This window comes from Macrosteles quadrilineatus, unplaced genomic scaffold (genome assembly GCF_028750875.1).
Source record: "Macrosteles quadrilineatus isolate MER2022 unplaced genomic scaffold, UCM_ALF_1.0 Scaffold_1__1_contigs__length_201487025, whole genome shotgun sequence".
Taxonomy (NCBI): Eukaryota; Metazoa; Arthropoda; class Insecta; order Hemiptera; family Cicadellidae; genus Macrosteles; species Macrosteles quadrilineatus.
In genome coordinates, this window is record NW_026542594.1 from 166349743 (window position 1) to 166367449 (window position 17707).

Genomic DNA, 17707 nt, shown 5'->3' on the forward strand with positions numbered 1-17707 from the left:
TTTTTGGCCGAGATTTTTATAAAGACGAGAATTAAATAAAAAAAAAAAAAAAAAATTTAAAACGCCTGCAGAAAGTCAATGCAATACCCGCAATACAGGAGCGTGTTGTAGTTGCGTTTCCTTTGCGAAGGCGTTCTTATTTAATTAATTCTTCAAATGTAAATATTACTTTAATTATTTTAATAACATTTGAGAAGTTTTGCTAAGTTAGTGTTAGCAGTGTGAGGAATGTTTTATTACTATAAAAAAGTCAAAACAAGTAACTATTTTATAAAAATTAACATTTTATTTTATGATTTATTTTATTTTAGGATAAGTTGAACTCTATCCTAACTGATATCACTATGTTCCCTAATCGTAGGCATTTTTAATAAGTTAGGCGTGATTAATAAAAAAATGTTATGTTGATGTTTTTTAATAAAAGATTGTAAATATTCTTGCCTATTATCATTATTTTTGTATTTAAACAGTCATCTAACAATGTTACAAAATCAGGTAAAAATTCCGAACGTGCATTTCCCGTTGTGTATGAGAAGGGAAATCCCGTCTCGATCTCGTCTTGAAATTTTATGAGAAATAAAAAATCTCGTCTCGTCTCGTCTCGAACTAAAAATCCAATCTCGTCCATCCCTACAAAATAGTGTAGTGTGGCGTAAAAAAATAATTACAGTAGGCTATATATCTATTCTAAGACTAGTAAAATATGTTTGAAGTTCTTTCTAGATTCAAGAAAAGACAATAAAAAATACAATTTAATTAATCCAGAATCATGTGTTTCAGTTCTTGAAGTTAACGTAAACACATAGCCTATCAAAAACCTTAATTAAATTGTCACAGTACTGTATGTCAATTTCTTCCAATGAATAAATGACCCAGGCATAATTATTTGGGAGAGCCAAAATATTATCACAAGCTTTCATGTTGTTGTTCATGTTGTAAAAATAGCAAAATGATTATCATTATCATAATACTGGTGATATCTGCAAACTCAAATTGCAGATACAATTTAATAAGCAACCATAATCCTTTGACAGCAGTTGACATGGAGTTGTTCTCACTGTCAAACATGATACGAGTCAGAAAGTGGAAATCCACATAAAAGTATCTATATATTTTATAGCAATTATAAAATGGTTTATTAATCAAGATAAAATGTCAAACGGGATTTTGATTGCATAATTACCCCAGTAATAAATTAAGGAGGTCGTAAAAATTATCTGATTAATCTTTTATGTGCGTTTAACCAACCACTGGCTTGAATCCCCCCCAAAATCATAAAATCCCCCCCAAATAAAATTCTGATGTCGCAAAATGTGACATCAAACCCCCCTGTGGGCACCCCTGAGTGTGCAAATAGCAGTGGTCCCTATTTTCTACTGTAAAATCATTGGATTTAAAAATTAGATAACCGAATGAAAAATGGTAGCCATGTGACACTTTTTACCAAGGAGTGTTTTCATAATGAAACCGTCTGAATTTGCCTTTATGCTGAATAATATGTGTATGAAAACATTTTTGTCTATAGCTCTTGAAAATGCTAGTTTATATTAAAACCTGTTCTGAAGCAATTAAATACAGCTTTAACACATTCAGTACGTGGGGCGGGAATTCTTATCCCGCCATATCATCACCACTAGCGCGGGGCAAGAAATGTCATCCTTCTCCTCTAACAACAACCTTACTTTAATATGAGCTCTTTCTCGCACTGGGAACATTGTGTTCGGTCGTTTTGTTTTAACCTTTGACGATTTTTGTTTCCGTGTCAGCCATTCCGATCTTTTTTGGTGCTTCCTTTTTTTTGTCAACTGTATTGTGTGCAGTGTTAACTTAATACTCTTTCGTAAAATTAATGTATAAGTTATATAGTTTATATTATTTCCATACAAAGTATTTTTTTAAATGGTTGAAAACATTTTCTGATTGAAATTCTTGAACACTTAAAGACTGTATAAAATAGCGGTGGGTGTTGTAAATATATTTGTTATACAAATATTGATTTTATAAGACTATTGAATATAAAAAAACTCTTTACTGTGTGACAGTGAGCATGTGGGGCTGAAAAATACTTAGAGGTTGGATAAGAACGGGCATCAGTAGCTAAGGACGAGAATTCCCGGTGACGTCACAAATTTCAGCCAAAATCAACAATGAGTCGTCTAGAAACATTTTGGATATCCTGACATCATTTTTCAGTTAGTCATCATATAATTTTTTTTCATTTTAGGGTCGCAATAGTCACAATTATTAGCACTAACTACTTGATCGCTGTACATAGGACGGGTCCACAACTTTTTTAGTTAATAAAATAAACTATTTGTTCAGATTAAAGAGATATTGGGCAGTAATACAAACTTATGTTTTAGGCAGTTGGACTTGGAACAACATATCTAGTTATTCTTGTCCAGTTCCATGCCCCGGCCTAGAAATTACTTGACAGGTTGGTCATATTCTTCTGAGATCAACTTAGGCATAATTTGTTAGCCACTTCAACCACCAAAACTAATGAGTTCTACAAGTCTAGTGAATTGGGTTCACTTATGTTAGTGTTAAGAATAGGTCCAGTAAAAAAAGTAAAAAAGTGTTTTTCAAAAAAATATGTTATTAAAAGCTTACACAGTATAATATGTACATACTTATCAAACTAAACCAATAGAACAATTAATGATAGTAGTATTTATTGTCATTACACTTTAACTTAATATGCTGTTTTTAAAAATATAAATCACTTCAAAGTATAAAATGTCCTACAATACAATATCAGTAAAAGTTGATTAAATAATTCAATCTAAACATATTTTATAACTTTATGTATTTGTAATTGACAGTATTCAATAATTGACATAAGTTTCAGAGCCAAGGTCTTCTTGAACATAAAATTTTAGTGTGAATCTAAACAGTTGATGGATTCTAGAGGTATTATTTGTGACATATAATGTAGACAGCTAGCTTCTTGCCACAGTTTGGTGAAGACTAAAGGATAAAGAGTTAAAGGTGAAATTGATCAGACTTTTAAGGATTGCATTGTTATAAAAGTTTGAGGAAATTAAAACCCATAAGGATTTTATAGGCTTAGTGAATATTTTCACAACTAATCCATAGAAATTAACTCAGCATACAGGACGGAATAGACCTATTTTTATCTACTTCAATAGAAAAAAAAAAAACTAAATTGGTGTCAAATTAACCAACAAAAGATCAGTTGTATTGAACAAGTAGCAACAAAAGATCAGTTGCTTTGAACAAGTACCAACAAAAGACCAGTTGTATTGAACAAGTACCAACAAAAGATCAGTTGCATTGAACAAGTACCAACAAAAGACCAGTTGTCAAAATTCAAACAAACATACAATCATGAAATTATGACCGCATAACAGTTCCGTTCCAACAAATTATTCACATACCTTTCACACATAAATATTCATGAATAACATAACACAAAATATTCCTGAGTTGAATATCTTTTATTCATCGAGTCTATCACGAAACAAAACCAGTTTATTTGAATCGTATGAATATGAAATTCTACCCAGCATTTTTAAATCCCCAAATTGAGGACTCATATCTAAATGGAGCACACAACAAATAAATCAACTGAATCTTAATTTAACTGTAACTTATAACATGATGGTCTTTTACAATGTATTTCTCATCAAAGCCCAACAGCACCAGTTCAACAGGGTTTTATTATTGTTTAGTATTTGTTCTTTTTATTAGGTTGTACAGTAGACTCCCTCTTATCCGGACACCTTTTAATCAGACATCGGTTTAACCGGACTACACTTGGCGGAAATGACATCTCTTTGACCGGACAATTTTTATCAGCACATTGGTTTAACCGGACTTGATCGGCAGGAAGTGGGCAGTACTGAAACGACTGTTCTCGAGGGAAAGATTTGAGACCAGTGATCACGTGTCTAAATACAATGCTCACCTAAATTTAAGTTGAATATCACAGTAAACAGTCCGTTTTAACGAGTTTTTGGGGACGTCGGTTTAACCGGAAAACCCGTTATCCGGACTGGCCTCAGTTCCGAGGAGTCCGGATAAGAGGGAGTCTACTGTATAAGTTAACGTGTTTTCCTGAAAGTGTAGGCTCAAAATTTAAAATCCAACCCAGTCAATCACGAGTAACAGCTTTTGTTTTATCACAACCCTACAGCCTCTGGTATGGATCCCACATTAATCCAAAACACTTTTTTAAGTCTAAAATTCAAACAGAATCTCAATTTTGTCCTCTGAATGGAATTCACTTCTTTGCTCAAGAAATTTACACACATCCACCAAAAGTTTAACAATTTTGCCACCATCCATGAGTTATCAAAATCCCTTGACAATAATCAGTCTTCTAGTGAACTTGAAAAAAAAAATATGTAGAGTTGATTTAAAAAAAAAATAGTTTTAGCTAAAAACTATGTGTATACTCATGGCTGAAGATGGAAAAACCTACTATCCTTACGGATAAAACTAGAGTGATATGATTGAAAATGCTGTTCTAAAACAAAAACTTGATTGATATTACATCCATTTTGTGGAAACTGATTATTAAAACAAGGCTTGCTTTAGGAAGATAAATTAATTATTATGTACAAATAACAGTTCTCTAGTAAAGTTATTTGGAAAAGGAGTATTTTGCCACAAACCAGATATAGCCTACTTAAAATATTAAGGGTTATCTCTTTATCATATCTTTTTCGCCTGTCCTCTTAACTGATTTTTAAGATGGAGGTATCATTTTAAAGACTATGATCCAGCACATGAACATTTAAAGGGATGTTTACTTTGTGAGAAATACCTTAAGGTTGTTTCCCCCGAGATAAATTTTAAAATATTGTAAATTAATGTAATATTTGTCTCAAGCAAACATTGTATTATGTTTGATATGATAATGAGAAATTATTAAATTTTTCAGCGACAAGGAAATATTTTAAAGGTGAAGGCATATTGCTTTATTCGTTATATCTCACAAGTTTAAACCCTATTAATGTTCAATTTGCACACAGGATCTCTCGTTACACTTAGTTATCGTATGTCTATATTAAAAATAAATTATCAACAGTAAATTATACAATTTTTAGTAAATATATCACAATTATATAAATAAATATTTTAAAACATCTATCCCTAAAAAAAAAAACTGGAAATGAATAAGATTGGTAAAAAAATACCCAACCACAATTAGTTTATAAGTTTAAGTAAAAAAAAGATTTTGCCTGGAGCATGTATTCATATATTACATGTACATATTCATCTCAAAATTAAAAGGTTTCTACATGCTCAGAGTTTTACAAAACTAGTGAATTTTAAATCATTAACATTTGACATGAAAGACACCAGGGTCTACCTCTTTATGTTTTACATCAAATGAGTTATTGATTAGGGTACAGCAAACAATGTGTTTATAAAGTAATTAATTATTTGATAAAAAATATATAATATTAACAGTAAATGGGAGTTAAGCGATACATGTCTCGACAGTTTTCTTGACTGCGTCTCTGGCATAAGGAATGTAGGAGAGAGAATACCAGGTCATAGCCATCCACTGCATGATTATAAACAGAAATGCCAACCCAGGGTTTTGAATCTGTAAACATGTTGTCCATTTTTAAAGCTAAAAGATTTATGTTTAGAACTGTACAAATATAACCTATATATCGTCAAGGTAAAAAAAGTAGTTAGAGGAATTAACCCTTATTAAATAGAGTGTTATTTCATTAATTAGTACTTTAAAATGTACAATAAGCATATTGTATGACATTTGAAAGTTGTATAAAATAAAGCAAATACTTAAACCTCTTTCGTTCATGTATTTGTTTCGACTGATTGAATTCGTCTCGCCTAAATAACTGACAGAGAAGAGCTGACAAAAGAACTGAGATATAGGATGAATGCATAAACTATCATATGAAATTGTTTGTCTAAAATACAAAAATATAATGCTTCTTCAAAGAGTAGGCTAGATTGAAGGGAATTACTAGGTGTACAAAGCAGTTGTCTGCTTGCAATATTGAGCGGAGCTAGCATATTAATTCAATGTCAATGATATATTTGGTTTGCATAAATAGAATTCCTATTTGCAGTATCCAAAGTCAATGGTATGCCTAATTCACATAAAAGTAATGACTTATGTAAGTGCCTTATGGAATGTCAAACACTTATATACTCAATTTGAAGTCAATCACTTAAGATGTTCAAAAGTTATGGATACTTTTGTAAAAATCACATACAGACAGACAGACAAATAGCCATTTTCCATCCATTTGACCTAAGAAACAAATTTACAAAATCTTTCCATGGAGTTTTTATACACCCTATAATAATAACCCCTGTACTATTATTTTTATTTATTTATTTATTAAATAATAAATATTATTTAATATTTCTTTTTCCCAGGTAAACTAGCTGAACTCGATCTCTTTACATAACTTTCCTATTCCATTAATTAGTTTTGTTCAAAGAGATGCTATAGGCCAGGATTTTGATTTTCAGGGTAGCCAGAGATAGCATTTTTAATTAAGAGATATTTATAAGAAATAGCAGCTTGCTTACCTTAAAAGAAGTACAATACACGTAGGCAATAGAACTCACGGAAGAAACAAAAAGCAAACGTCTTTTTGTGTGCCTTCTTGGTGTTCTATGGCCTATCTGTACTGCCTCTATGGTAAGCTAGTCGGCTGATATCCATTCATTCATTAATTGGTACTTTAATTAAATAATGTTTACATTGTCCTCCCTTATTTTGTCGTCTCTTGCACAATTTATGCCTTTAAAATGTGGCTACCCAAAAATAGGATGATTTTATTTCAGAGTTCATAGTTAAAAACTACAAATGGAACAATAAAACATTACTTACCCAAAGTCCAGAAACCAGAGTGAGAACAATCATGACCAAAACTGTGATTGTGGCGATTATCCTAGTCTGGGCAAACATTTTCTTCATCTGGTTGACGGGCCCCATCAGGAACAGTGTGCTGTGTAATACAACACGGACATATTATCATTATACACACCTTCTTGAATAACCAATGTATTCTATATTTATTGGACGTTCAATACAATAAAACTAAACACATAACAACAGTACCATATTCGATAATGCCAATTCCTCGATTATAGGATGCTACACTTAAGGTACCGTATTTAAAAAATGGCTAGAATCGAGTATGGATTCAGGATTGTGTGATTGAGATTCCTGGTATGACCTACCTCAACATAGAAATGACGTTCCCCAGTGTGTATAGAACAGCGAACTGGGACCAGCCGCGGTGCAGGAACAGGGACAGTGATGCCAACATTGACACCAAGATTCCAAGGATGAAGCAGAAGGCAAAACATTTTATCCGTGTTGACCAACTCAGAGTGGTAGCATCCAAATTCTAAACATTTAAAAATTTGTTCAACAAAATATCCATGTTAGTTAATTAATGAAACTAACGATGTTGGGTTTTTTTTATATTGTACAAAACATGCCACAATTTTATGTTCACAAAATTTTTCAACATTCGTCTAACATAATCTCCAACAGAAATATTATATATTTGTAAGTTTATTTAGGCATAATACACCTATCCACAGACATAGATATTACGTCTCTAAGACTTGTATCCAAAACTACTAGACCTCAAGATTAGAAAAATGTGAGAGAATGAACCATTTTACAGAACATATTACTACAATGAATTAGACTAATTTGGTGGTTTTGTAGAAAAAAACTTATATTCAGAGTGGAGAGTATATATGAAAAACAATGTTCTGCAATCTAACTAGTAACTTAGCTGTGTAGGAATTCATGCACAATAATTTTTTTTATTAAATGTTCAACATTTTTCCTGTTTTTCACCATGTTATGTGTGTGCCTGTGTGATGTTTTTTTACCACAAACTATAAAGAAGAAACCTTTAATGCTGCTTTGTTTTGAGAATATATTAGTAACACCAAAAAATATATGAATGCACATATAAAAAATTAGACCAATAGGCAGACATTTTACAGGGAAGATTAAACCTACCTCTAATGTATTTAAAGATACCTGAGGAAGGTAACCTGGCTTCATGCAAACTCGGTTTAAGGTACAGTACATAGAAAATGTCATAGCTGTGTACCGGTAATAAACAAATACCCAACCCTGATTGACACAATACAGAATTAGCTGAGCATAAGCAAGTAGAACTGCAATTATCTGGGTTCTAGGCACCAAACTTTAACTGGATAGTACAACATTCAGATGGTTGAATGTTTTTTTTAATAGCCAATGTAAAATAAACAAAAATAATTTTAAACCAGACTTAATAATGTAAGTTAACATTACAGTACAAACAGGGGACACCTAAAGGTAGTCATGCAAACCAGTATGCTACATAAACAAACAAGGCACCAGTATAGTTATAAAGGTTCGTTGGATCAGGCAAGCAAGGCATATATATAGGAAAGGCAATAACATACAAAGGAGGTATCAGACATTTCCCTTCACAGTATGCTGTATGTTATTTGTTTGACAAAATGACTTGTCAGTGATATGGCTAAACAAATTAAAGGCCAACCCCTATAAAAAAGTAATTCCATATATGTTTTTATAAAGCCATATATGGTTTTTTATGGCCATATATGGAAGCAGATATGGCCAGATGTGGTTGTATCCATATATGGTGGTGTCCATATATGGTCATATATGTAGTCTATATATGGAATTATTGGCCATATATGGCCATACATGTTTTATATATATGAAATGATTGTCCATATATGGCCATACATGTTTTCTATATATGAAATTATTGCCCATATATGGCCATAAATATCCTCCATATATGGAATCATGGTCTATATATGGCCATATATGACTCCCAAGTATGGAATTAAATTACTCATATACGGAATAATAATTTTCCATTTATGCTCATGTATAAATGAGTTTTTGGCAATAACTGGAATTAAGGAATTGTTGCCACATCTGGATTTTGTAACTGGACTCCCAAACACTTCTTATAATATATATATATAATATTATAAATCTTAAAGTTTGTGAGTTTGTGTATTTTCTTGTTGCTCTCGCAAGCACAAACTACTGATTTGATTGAGTTGAAATGTGGTACAGTAGGGGGGCAGATAATATAGGCATTTCTCATTTAAAGTAATTAGTAGTAAAGCTATTGCTTTACTACTTTATTAAGTTACTTCATTAAGTATCCAGATTTGAACGCAGATGACAAAATCCTGTACATACATCTATTGTACAATTTTATTATAACGCAACAAAATCTTAAAACTGACGTATAATTTTAAAATTGTAAGTGTAGTAGGCCTAAATAAAGAGAATATTATATTAACAATTAATTAATTGTACCTTTGCTATCAAACAGCCGCAAATATCTATGTCACGTAGTTAGGCTATATTAATAATAACATTCTTCAAATGACATAAAATGTCTAAGAAAATCTCGTTTTACGAGACCAAATACAGCTTCTCTTATTCATAATGGGTTTTGTTAAGTTATTTGATATGAAGCGGTTGTGGTGTAGTGGTTAAAGGGGCGATCTCCCACGTTGGAGTCCCGGGTTCGAATCACAGCCGGGTATTTGAAAATTTTGTTTTGAAATTTTCGAATTAAAAATTTTTATTATGGTTTTAATGCATAGTTTATACCATTTAAGGTGAAAATATGTTTAATTGTAATTTTTTTATTTATTTATATATTTTTTATTTAAACATTTCCATATATGGGGGATTCCATATATGATCATATCTGGTTATATTTGGTCCAAAACCAAATATAAACAGATAAAAAAAATTTTATATGGCCATATATAAACTTTTTCATAAGGGAACAGACCAATAACTAATTAAAAACTAATGGTAGAAATATTGCCCTGTTTTTGAAAACCCTGAAAAATCTTTAAAGCAATCAAATTAATAACTACAATCTTTTCAGGAAACGCCATGTTATTGTATAGATTCTGACATGGAACAACTACTAGGCTATAAAATCGTATGACATTATCCAACCTAACCTAACACAAAAAACAGTTGTCTTAAGATTCTTCATCACCTGCGGGCTAGTTGCTTTCTTTAAACAAAGTCTCCTCAGGGGGAAAGATTGCGTGGGGATTGCGTATTCGCAACATTCTAAAGACGTGGTCGAACACCTCGACCGACACTCCCGCCTACGCAAGCAGTGGCAAACTTCTCTACCCTTCCTTGGACACTGTCAACGCATATCAATCTTTTTTCTACTCTTCCTGTTCCAATTAATTCAAGTCTTTTAGGATCAACCAAGACGATTCAGTTTTATATGAAAACAGTGATGGTTTAAGCGTTTCTTTAATGTGTAGTTTGTATTTTTATTACTGTAACATCAGTCCACATATAAACTGAGCAGTTGCTGGATGATTAACTTTTTGATTGCTAGGTGCTTTTTATCAAGTAAAGGAGTTATTTATATATTTTGAAATGTAAATCTTGTACTATAATGAAATTGGTTGTTAAATATATACATATTTTCCAGATTATTGGAGCACACTCATAGTACTAGATGTGATTTTAAAAACATTTTTGTGGAGATTACTTTAAAATGGACAGAAAAAAATACAATAGCCGACATTGAAGTGGGTAGAATTTAAAATGTGACTTAAACGCTGAAATAAACTCCGAGTGAATCATCAGTAGGGAAATTATAAAAATATAAGTTTGGTTGGTACACAGGAAAGATAATGGACTAAAATATTGCACCTTGTGTACAGGTGTACACAGATTAAACATCTGTTGCCAAATAGTAAACAATGGCAACACGTTTTGTGAACGACTAATAGTACACAACAGCCCACTCAATGACGCCTTATCAAACCAAAACATGGTTAAGAAGAAAGCTGTTTCTGTGGTTTCTTGGGACGGTCTATGGAGTGAATATTTATGATTTATTCTTAATCATTTAGTGAAGTTACTTTCTGCCAAAAATGTTAAAAATGATTCCTTAAATTTTGTTATAACTTTGTGAAAATGTCAATTTTGTTTGCAGGCTCAACTTAACCCATTGGCGCTGACTTACGAGCGTTACTCGTACGGCTGCTGCAGGCCCGGCAAAACTTACGAGTGCCGCTAGGCAGTGCCATTAGTTATTTAGTTATTATTATTTTTCGCCCTTTTTGTTTCTTCTTACTATTATAATGTTTATAAATATCTTGCTTCTTGATTTGCGTATTTACTCATTTATTTTAGCAAATAACAAACAATTTTGTGTTGCCATGGAAACCACATATCACCAAAAATCAGCTGCGGTAAGGTAAACAAACAATTTTTAAAAAATTTTATTACTTATAAAAGTACACAACTTTTGATTTTTCTACGTAGGGAATCGATTGAACTTTATAATAGTAGTGTTATTTGGTGTCTGGATTAATCTTGGAATTTGTATATCAAGTTTACTTTCAAAATATTGTTTTTAAAATTTTTATTTTTATAATCTTTATATATAATTTTGTTTTGTTTAGAACTTTGACTATCCAATTACCACTTTTCTGTAGACAATTTTACTGTGAACAAAATGGTGAAAGAATTATTAATTTATTACCTAAGGTTTTCTTTCTATAGCAGTAAGAGTAAAAGTCTACAAATTCGGTAAAATTAATTGCCGCCAGAGGGTGCTGCAGGTAGCGCATTAATTCCTTCCCCAATGGGTTAAATAATAAATTACATAGAACATAGAATAAAACTCGTATTTTGGGTTATGGGGATGATTAAACATGTTCTCACTACAAACATGTTTTTCCCAACTTTATCCATTCTAAAAAGATTACTCAGATGTTTTTTCTCTTTCCCTTAGTCCATCAAGAGAATTCGATTAGATTCATTGGCGAATATAGAATTAGAATATTATTTTAGGGGGGGGGGGGAGCGAGATTTATTTAGAGATTTAAAGTTAGGTTGTAATTTCAAATAGACACACTATGATACTTTATCTCAGTTTTGCTGCAGTAATTTGCGCTGAATGTAACCTTTACTTTACCAAGATCACGCTGTATCATTATATTGTTCCATTAAATCATAAAAATATATCTATTCAAGCCAAATGAAGAAAATATCTCAATTACTAAATCAAAAACACATCCCATCTGTAAACACTTATGCAAACCTTAAAGGCCCTGTCACACATGGCGAGTTTAAAACTTGCCCCGACTAGAGTAGCGGCTACTTATCGCTATGTGTGACATAGTAAGTAGTGGCGACTAGCACTTGCCGGCGAGTAAAAATTCACTCGCTAGGAAAGTCGGACATGTTCAACTTTTGGAGCGAGTAGTCGCTAGTAGCCGACATTGAAATCAACACTGTCCCCACTTGCCATGTATCTTTAAGCTGTTTCCAGTTTTTTTCTGCATGAAATTGCCTTCCTCCAAATTTTGGAATGGTACCCCTTATTATTTTAAAATATGATTATAGGCGTTCATTTGCTAATTCTTTCATTGGTATTGATGAAGCACCCTCTCGTCACCCTATCCATTCCTGAACCCACTTGTGTTTGTTCTTCTTCTTGATTTTTGCACAGATCACTTACGCAAATCCGCAACAGACTTCTTAAAGCCGGGATCTTTAATACCAAAGATGACATTTTCCTCAGCACAGTAATTTCCTACACAACCAAACTGAAGTAGCCGCTACAACTCGCCATGTGTGACTGGGTGTGTTTTTTAAGCCTGCGAGTACAAATGGCAACTAATAGCGGCGAGTAAACTCGCCATGTGTGACAGGGCCTTTAGGAGTCAAATACGCGATTGTGATCATCATATTCGGAGGGGTTCTAATTACTGTATAACTATTCCATTGTGCAAACTGCAAAACGTTAACATTACAGTACGACATATGTTGAACAGATATCAATAACAACCAATAACAATGGCTAACACTGAACTCTTCATTACTCCTCTCCCCTGTCCCCGGTAGATAGATATGCTGGTCTCTAGCGGTCCCTGCTGCAAGCGAAGATAGCCGGGCGGCGGGTGGGAGCTCGAGTTGGTCTGAATCAACCCGATCTCGCACAAACTATCACTATCTGCCACGGCGATGACTTCGCGCATGATTCATGGTAAACAATTCATCTTATGGTAGGCCTACCTATTTTTTCTTCATATCCATTATTTTGGGCCCTCCTAATAATATTCGCCCCTGATTAGATTTTTTGAGCCTTAGATTATGACATTTGCCTATTGGGTCTGATGATGATTGGAGTGTCCAATCGAAATCGATCACCACTTACCATATTTTTTGTATATTTACCATCCTTGCAGTAACGGTTTAGCCTAAGCGTAAATATTTTATGTTTTTTGTATTATAAGACGTTTCTTTTGTTTACTTTCCGTGAAAGGGATTACTAATTAAGTTACTAATTAATCTAGGCTTACTAATATAAGAGTTGGTCATACTAATAAATGGAATATCTAATGGATGAGGATGACAGAGTTTAAAAATTAAGCTAGACAGGACTTGTGTGGGAAATCTACATGAGTGTGTGTATATTTTTCTGTCTTTGACTTACACTTTGAAGAAGAAGAGGTGTACATGAATCCGGTGTTGGCTGATTTGAAATAGGAAAACAATGAAACACATATCATACACAACATATAGTGGTGTTATTATAAATACAACGCACAGAGATTAAAACAAGCTTACACAATGACAATGCTGTAAAAGGTTATTAAAACTTAATTTTTACACAGTCAATTAAGGGAGAAGTTATATTTTTAATATCTGAACAATTAATTAAATGGTTAATCCTTATTAACTTAGCATGAAAGATGTTAAATAAGAAGTCAATTTTTCTGTTTTTCTAAAAACAAACTTGCGACACATTCTCAATAAACTTCTTACTTACCATAAAAAATCTCTGTGTGGCCAAAATTTAAGATGCAGAGTAAAGTGATTAAATTACAAGAATACAATTGAACAACAAGATACAAAGGTATAAGTTTAAAATGAATCTTACTTGAAACACTAATGAACTGTAACAGAACCTCAGTTCTTAGAAAAAAGGTAATTGCTTTTTAACTTACCCTTTCAATTCATTGTTGGTTTTAGTTTAGCATCGGTGCTGGTCATTTACCTTAGTTTAGTAGTAACAGATTTTTGTTGGATTTGGTTTTTTTGTAGGTAGTAATTAGTTCAGTTTGTCAAAATTTTAATTTACTTGCAGTAAAATGTCTTACTATCATTTGAAGCCTTTTTATTGATCCCTATTTAGGTACCGCCCCTCAACCATGACAGTTAAAGAACATAGTAACTAATTCTTATGCATAAAAAAAATTACTAATCGATTGGCATATTTAATATTCATACGATAACTTGAAAATGTGTATCCACAGATACTTCGATCAAAAGCATTTCTAAAAAATAAAATCATACCAAGTTTTTCATTTGAGAAAGACACACTATCAATAAAACTATTATTTAAAGAAAAATATCTTTTATCTACAATCCCTACATTATTAAAGACTGTCCAAATATTTGTTACACGGGTATTCGATCTTCCATAATTATCCGATCCTCCCTGTGGACGATTGACGATCAAGAAAACGCTTTTTACTTTTATATGGAAAGAACAGTACTCGATTTGCGGGGGAACACGGCGGAACAGATTTCCGCTACTTCTCTTTCGGAAAGATTAATATATTGGCATATTATAGGCCTAGGGACATAAATAGGTACAAACCAAATAAAATATGTTACAGTTTCGTCACCTCACTTTTTTACAAATCGAGCACTGGGTAGGGCTGCAGTAACTTAGGATTTTTAGGCAATCCATTTCTTTAAATCCTATATTGTAAGACATGTACCAGGCTCCGAAGGTAGCTGCACACTTCTTTAATAGTTTTTGCATGCTACATATAAACAGTTTGTCTTCTACTAGTGTATTTTTATAAGTTGCTTCTCCGCAACCTCTCTCATCTTAGCCATATTGCGAACAGAGAACTGCAGCTGAGCTAACAAGCACCTATCTCTGTGTTGTCTAGTTTTACAGTTAGGCCTACAATGTTGCTTTTACTTTGTTGTTTTTCACATTTTCATTGTAAAAAGTTAGTTGCTTTAGACAAGCAAACATTTAAATAGTTTTTAGAGAAGAAAGCTTCAAGCTTTTACAATGTTGTTCAACATTGTTCACAATTTTTTTTTTTTATTTCAATGCTACGTTAACCAAAGTTTCTGTTAAATCCGACTTTACTACTGGCCAGTCAAGGCCTTAAGACCAAGACTCTAGATATGTGTACAAAAATATGTTAGAAAGAAGCAGCACAGACTTTTAAATTTTTTCACATTTAAGTTATAAGTTATCCTTTACTTATGTTTTTACAATGTTTAAGCAATTCAAATGATTTGTTACAAATACCTGTATTTTTTCTCAGACTGAGTATTCCATAAAAAGCCACAAAGATAAAGTTGCTAAAAAAATGTGGCATTAATCAACATACAGTAAGTAAATAAGTAGGCCAACTAAGTTAGTGTGAGATCTTCAAAAAAAGTGTTACTTACAGGTAATATTCCTGTAGCGCTGTCATCGTCCCTACCGTCGTCACCAGCCAGTGCTCGCCGAAGTTTATCCATTCTTATGAGTTAACTTATCTAAACATAAATTCATAAGTTGTTTTAAACTGCTAGTAAATTTTAAAATTAGGGTCAATTTGAATTGTAATGATTACAATAACTTTTCAGAGTTAAATTAATTACTTAAATATGAAATATTACAGTAGGGCTAATGAGGATAGAGAAGATCTTAGTTAGGCCTAAATAGATAAGTTAGGTAGGTAACTTAAACTTAAGCTAGGCCTACATCTCATAACTACATACAATACAGAGATAGGCTATAAGTTTTTTAACAAACTCCCTTGTACAGCTCGGAACCTGCCGGAAGCAAAATTCAAAATGGGGATTGAATCTCTTCTGTTGGCAAATCCGATTTACTCATTCAAAGAGTATTTTGAAATTTCACCTGGCCAAGTAAGTAAGTTTTTTTAGCCAATGAGTGCCAATGTGTGATGACAAATAAGTTTTGTTTTTGTTTTTCAATTCTCTGCATGGTGTGTTGCAGGCTTAGGCTAAGATTTTGATGTATTGACGTTTCCTTGTACATATTATGCTTTCAGGAAATAAATCATTCTCATTCTCTCATTCTCAACTTAAGTTACTTGGGCCTTTTGAGACCAGAGTTAGAAAAGTACTGCAACTCAATGTAAGCATGCAATATTTATTCAGGCCTATATTGGTGAGTAAGCTACTAACTTAATTAATGAGCAATGCTAAACGAGAACTGGGCTCTACACTAGTTTTAGTGCAAGGTAAAAACTATGATTTAGCTCCACTAAGTAATGATTCAATATCATCAACTTTTAACCAACTAAGTTAGCCTAATTGTACAAAATATGAGTTAGCCCATATAAAAATATTTCTACTAGAAATTATTAACTTATTAAAAGTAATAACGATAGGAGGCTATTGCAGCTTGGGCCAATCTCATTTTAAGGTTAAGATTACTTAGGCCTAATTTCAAAGAAACGTTAGGCCATTAGGGGTAAAGAGTACTAAATCATCAATAAAACTGAAAGTTGTAGTTTACACTTATTAATTAACTGTTATTTATATATTGTATTTTTCAAGCAAACCTGTACTGAACTGTAGAAAGAAATAATTCGTGTCTCAGTGTCAGTGTTATTATGTAAACACAACAAAGAAATGAACCAAGAACAAGAACCAATCGGCCAATCCGTCTGCTTGATTTCAATTTCAGTCTTTTCCTTGTGTTGCATCTTGCGTCAGTCCTCTACTGCTCAGTGCTCAACTCACTCCGCCGGTTCAAGTGGATCTGATCCGCCTCGAAAGTACAGTAATGTGCAGTGAAAATTCTAGGTCGGGGGCGGACTGAAACACGGCCGCCTTTAACTCTGAAATCAATCCAATATTCCTTCCTTTTCAGTACCTAACGAAATCTTGTCTTTCCGTTTCCGTGTAGGCTTATGCATCCCTCTGTCGGTCGCGTCACACCCAAATAATTACAGTACCAGAAGGGTCGCACTGTACTGTACCATACTGTACCTAACTGATACAAGTTAAATTTACGTATAGCCTATAGTTTCACGTCTAGTTCATGTACGCCACACTGGGCGCTAGTGTCGACAAAATTTTGTTTCTATTATTTCAGGGTTAATTTCTTGATTTGTGCTTTACTTTTTGGTTGAATAACTAGGGAACAATTTATTGTTTATGATTAGATCGTATTATTTGGTTAAACGAGGTTTTAAATGACTGTATTAACGGGAAACAAATTGTAAACAAAACACGACCTCTACATAAACCGTACAGAACTAACAATAAAATTGTCTTCAGCTGTTCCATTAGGATGAGAAATCTACTAAGGGAGTATGTTTTATCTATGACTGTACCTAACTGATACATGTTAAATTTACGTATAGCCTATAGTTTCATGTCTGCAATGATTTATTTGACTGTTATAATGTTTAAAAATATTCTATGGCTATAATTACCATAAGATGTATTTGGAATATTATTTTACCTACGACCGTTTTTTAAAGTAGCCATTTCAGTCCAGTTCTTAGAATTGAAAAGTTTCACTTTACAGCTGTTTACTTTCATATCCGCATAGTTTCATTTCATATCCGCATAGTTTTCTCATATCCACACAGGTAACGGACCAATGAGGTTCAAGTATTGAGAGAA

At 32.7% G+C, this 17707-nt stretch overlaps 1 protein-coding gene across 2 annotated transcripts; it reads right to left on the bottom strand.

Annotated features, from left to right (window-relative positions):
* Positions 1-2606: 2606 nt before the first annotated feature.
* Positions 2607-16750, bottom strand: LOC128989142 (vesicle transport protein SFT2B). 2 transcript variants are annotated; one of them, XM_054411012.1, is made up of 5 exons: positions 16636-16750; positions 15509-15598; positions 7204-7373; positions 6851-6968; positions 2607-5581 (listed from the first exon to the last, which is right to left on the bottom strand). In XM_054411012.1, exons 2-5 carry the CDS (start codon positions 15578-15580, stop codon positions 5453-5455), a joined length of 489 nt encoding a protein of 162 aa, XP_054266987.1. In that variant the 5' UTR covers positions 15581-15598; positions 16636-16750; the 3' UTR covers positions 2607-5452. The 2 variants fall into 2 exon arrangements, with proteins under 2 accessions (XP_054266987.1, XP_054266994.1); XM_054411019.1 differs by having other exon boundaries at positions 16647-16671.
* Positions 16751-17707: the final 957 nt, after the last annotated feature.

What these genes read in the sequence shown, in the direction of transcription:
- LOC128989142 (XM_054411012.1), bottom strand. Translation starts at nt 15,580, where the DNA reads ATGGATAAACTTCGGCGAGCACTGGCTGGTGACGACGGTAGGGACGAT. An exon ending in GCGCTACAGGAATATTACCT is followed by an intron (nt 7,374 to 15,508) that starts GTAAGTAACACT and finishes TTAAATGTTTAG; the next exon opens with AATTTGGATGCTACCACTCT. An exon ending in AACGTCATTTCTATGTTGAG is followed by an intron (nt 6,969 to 7,203) that starts GTAGGTCATACC and finishes TGTATTACACAG; the next exon opens with CACACTGTTCCTGATGGGGC.